The sequence below is a fragment of the Convolutriloba macropyga genome, chromosome 1, assembly GCF_964194025.1.
Source record: "Convolutriloba macropyga chromosome 1, txConMacr16.3, whole genome shotgun sequence".
NCBI lineage: Eukaryota > Metazoa > Xenacoelomorpha > Acoela > Convolutidae > Convolutriloba > Convolutriloba macropyga.
The window spans coordinates 85352691-85357094 of NC_134468.1; the positions used below are offsets into that span (position 1 = coordinate 85352691).

A 4404-nucleotide genomic window follows, 5' to 3' on the forward strand; every position below is an offset into this window, starting at 1 on the left:
TCATTTTTTTCCTGGTGCTGTCCTGTTTATGGACAATTAATTCTCTCTGCGCTGTATGGGGGGATAAACTATTTTCCCCACTTATTTTTCCACAATTTTCCTACCTCGCGTTTGCTTCATTTTCCCAGTTCACGGCTAGATTAAGCATCTTTCCTGCAATAAAATGAGTGCTTGATCTCGTTTACCTGTTTATAATAAAAGCGTCCTAGTTTTTGTTTATCTATCTCCCAAAGAAATTTTGAACGTGCTGGAGAGATAAACAAAAGAGCGTTACTTCTTTTAAAAGATAATTTTTGTGACGTTCAGCAAATATTGAAAGAATATTCACGTATTGCCATTAGTTAAACATCATCCTTCTTATAATACCTATTTTGACGTACTGATTAACAGTGGTTAAAAATCAAAGCTTGTTTGTTTATTCATTTCCACAAGCATGCGTGTCTGTAAACATAAATTATGTCAATTTGAAAATTGAGAGTATACGTTTGTACCTAGATGGAAAAGTAATAAAAACCTCGAAGGAGAGAATTTCTTATTTTGCCATTGATTTATTTATCTATTTCCTAGTTGGTAGCAGCGAAAATGACAACGTGCCCCGCCGGAGGTAAGGGTTATTTTCCGAAAATTTTCAGAGCTTTTCTTTCAGGTTTTAGATCACGCTCTTCCGCGCCCATTCCAAAAGCCTCCTCATTCCGTTTTTCTTGCCGATTTTTGATATGAAGTGGTAAAAAAAACGGTTAAAGTGCTATTTTAATTGGCTTGGATAACCCCCTCCCGTTATGCGCCTCACCCCCTACCCATAAACGATAGGCTCCCTAAGCTTAAGCTAGTGACTACAAAAGCCAACATATTGCCAGTCGTAAGAGAGCAAGCATATCGTCTGATAACGCCATGGTTCCGCTGGTCCGCATTGGGAAGTGTGATAGGTCGTTATCTGTCTTGAGTCTTAGCTTTAAGTTTCAATTAGTTTGGTTGCTCATGTTTTGTTTCAGGTTACACAATTCAAGCAAGAGTATCATTTCCGGTTTTACAACATTTTATCATCATGACTTTTTTCGTTATAACTTTTGGAAAACAAATCAACTTACAAAAGGCGGTAAAACACAATAAACGTAAGAAGTTAATCTCTAGCATTAACATCCTCCGGGCCCACAAAACTAACCCTAACCTGGTTGTGGGTTTGGGGTAGACATGCATAAGTTTTACTGCTGGTCTGTTTAATTTGCCTACAGCGGTCTTAACCTCGCATGACCTAGCTATGTTGTCTGTGAAAGTCCGTGTACTCGTCCCAGCGGCCAGATTCCTCTTGGTGTAAACTCTTCAAGAAGCCAGACAACATCATCCACTTCCAAAGCTGCTTCACAAGGCGTCCACTTCTGTCGTTTGTTCAGCGAAGGAACATACTCGGTTAGCAGCCTCTTCCAAATCTGCTGAAGTCTCTGCTTCACCTGCGTCCACGCCGAACTCTTCAAGGTAAGTGTCTCGTTGAAAACGGCTCCAGGAACATTGCAGAAGGGCCTTCCAAGCAAAAAGTTGTTTGGTGTAAGTGGGTTGTCGTCTTCGTGGTTGCTTCTCACGTGAGTGAGTGGACGCGAGTTGACAAGACACTCGGCTTCACTGACGATCGTGGCAAAGACATCTGGGGTGAGTTTTGCGGAGCCGAGGTTCAAGAGAAGAGCTCGTTTAACACACTGAACGAGTCTCTCCCACACCCCACCAAAATGAGGAGCAGAAGGAGGGTTGAGTTTCCATTCGACAGACTGGTTCAGTAGCTGATCTTTGATGTAGTCGTGGTCCAACATCAGTGGTCTTCTTCTGATCTGCTTTCTTGCTCCCAGGAAGTTGGATCCGTTGTCTGACAGGAACAAGCGCAGTTGGCCGCGTCGAGGGATGAAGCGTTGGAATGCTGTCAAACACTTGTCTGTGCTGAGATCCTCTGCAACTTCCAGGTGAATTGCTCTTGTAACGAAGCAAGTGAATAAGCAGATGTAGGTCTTCACTTCTGAATCTCGATGAACGACGGCAAACGGTCCAAGGTAGTCCAGGCCGACATTGGTGAAGATAACTGGTGACTGAGTTTCCTGGAAACGAATGTCTGGCAGGTCTGCCATCGGTGGCTGTAGTCCCTGTGCTCGGAAGTGGCGACAGTCGAAACATTTGAAGGCCAAACTTCTCAGGAAAGCTCTGATTTCGAGAATGTGGCATCTCTGTTGTATGTAGTTGCGGGTCCAATGTGCATACAAATAGTTTCAAGTCCAATGTGCATACAAATTTCGTGGCATTTTTGTATGTAGAGTTGAGTGCTGTGCTCTTTAGAGTCCAAGATGATGGGGTGCTTGGCATCAAAAAGGTAGCGAGCTTTGTTTTGTTCTGCCACCAACGCGAAGAAGTCCACTTTCAAAGAAAGGGGACAAACAGAGCAGACGATCTTTCTTTGACAAAGGCCTGTGTTGTTTCATGTCTTTGATGGCGTCTTTGAAGGACTTCTCTTGCGATTTTCTGAAGAGATAAATTCGGGCTTCGTTAATGTCGTTGAGTTCTAGTTTGCCTCTTTGTTTCGATCTGAGATTCTTTATGAGCCTAATGACAACAGCCATAGAGCGCATTAACTTCGTCCACTTTGAGAATCTGCTGACGTCGATGATACATTCATCGTTGGATGGTTCCATTGTGACGTTTGTCTCCTGCTTGTTACCCAAGGAGTTCTTCCAATGGCTTTCGGGATCACCTAAGACAGCTGGAGGTGTTAACCAGAACACATTGATATCACAGGCTGGTATTCCTCGGAGACATGGTCTGCGGGGTTGAGTTTTCCGCTGATATGCTGCCACTTGGAGACGTCTGTGTTGTTGCGGATCTCTTGTACTCTGTTTGCAATAAAAGTTTTCAATTTGTCTTTGATTTTAATCCAGGCAAGGACAGCTTCACTGTCGCTCCAAAAGTGTCTTGAGGTAACTGGTTTTGTTAGCTGCTTGGAAACAAATTGCATTAGTCTACATCCTAGCACGGTTGCTTGCAACTCAATTTTCGGGATAATGATTTGCTTTAGTGGCGCAACTTTAGCTCTAGCTATGACAAACCCAGTTGAAATGTTGTTAGCTGATTGAGATCTGATGTATATGACTGCTCCATAAGCCAGCTTTGAGGCATCACAAAACAATGTAACTGGTTTATCGGAGATCGCTCGTTCGGAGAAACAAAACATCGTGGCATTGATATTTCTGGCACATTCAGATATTGCTCTATCCAATTTTTTATTGCTTTCTGTTTCTCGTCTGACAGGAGATCATCCCATGCAAGTCCTTCTTTCCAAGTTTCCTGCAAGATGATTTTGAGTGTAATCAATAATGGGGCAATGATTCCTAATGGATCGAACAAGCAGGCAATTAAAGAAAGGAGCTTTCTGAGTTTGTAGTCCGTTTTGTCTTCCTGAACTTTGGCAAGCTTCTGGTGGAAGAAAGTATCATTAACTGTATTCCACATTACACCTAAGACACGATGTTTGTCTTTTTCGTTGTCACAATGTTCCTTGGGTATCTTGTTAAGACATTGAACAGAGTTTGAGACAAACTTAGTCAGACTGAAACCTCCTTTAGAGAGTGTTTGTCGCAAGTCTTGAACTGCAGTGTCAGCTTTCTGTTCATTGACGAACGAATGTAAAAAGTCATCCATGTAGAAACTGTTGAATATTAGATCTTTTGTAGTGGTGTTTCCAAAGTCCTTCGCTGTTTCTTGGAGGACAAATATTGCTGTAGTTGGTGAAAATCTGGCTCCAAAGATGAGTCGCGTATACTGGAACTGCTGTACGGAGTTGTTTGAAGGCCAAAGAAAACGGAGACATGACTGATCTTCTGTTCGTATGCAAATTTGCATAAACATGGCCTCTATGTCTGCCATTACTGCAACAGAATTCTGGCGAAAGCGAAGTAGTAAGCCGACCAGGTTGTTGAGAAGGTCGGGGCCTGACAGAAGGTTTTTGTTTAGCGACTGCTTCTTAAAAACAGACGCGGCGTTTCCAACACGCCTTACTTTCCCAGGTTTGTTGGGGCTGGTGACGGTGTGATGGGGAAGGTACCAAATCTTCTCTGGTGCTGGATTTGAGAAAATTACTGGTTTGACATAACCCTTCTCTAAATCTGTTTACAAAGTTTTCTCATACAACTGTTTCAACTCAATATCTTTGTTGAGTCGGCGCTGAAGGCTGTCAAGTTGTGCTTTGGCAACCGGATAGTTGTTTTCTAATTTACTGTCCTGTTTCCAAAGTAAACCAATTTCATATCTGTCTCCGATATGATGGATTGTATCTTGTAATATTTGAACTGCTCTTTTACTGTCTGTTGAAGTATCTGCAGTTTCCTCAAACTTGGTTCCTGTATTCTCTATTTTCCAGAAACTGGTCACACA

At 42.5% G+C, this 4404-nt stretch overlaps 1 protein-coding gene across 1 annotated transcript; it reads right to left on the reverse strand.

Annotated features, from left to right (window-relative positions):
- Positions 1-1256: 1256 nt before the first annotated feature.
- Positions 1257-3897, reverse strand: LOC142353060 (uncharacterized). The gene is made up of 3 exons (XM_075405287.1): positions 3081-3897; positions 2382-2728; positions 1257-2207 (listed from the first exon to the last, which is right to left on the reverse strand). Exons 1-3 carry the CDS (start codon positions 3895-3897, stop codon positions 1257-1259), a joined length of 2115 nt encoding a protein of 704 aa, XP_075261402.1.
- Between the last annotated feature and the right edge of the window lie 507 nt (positions 3898-4404).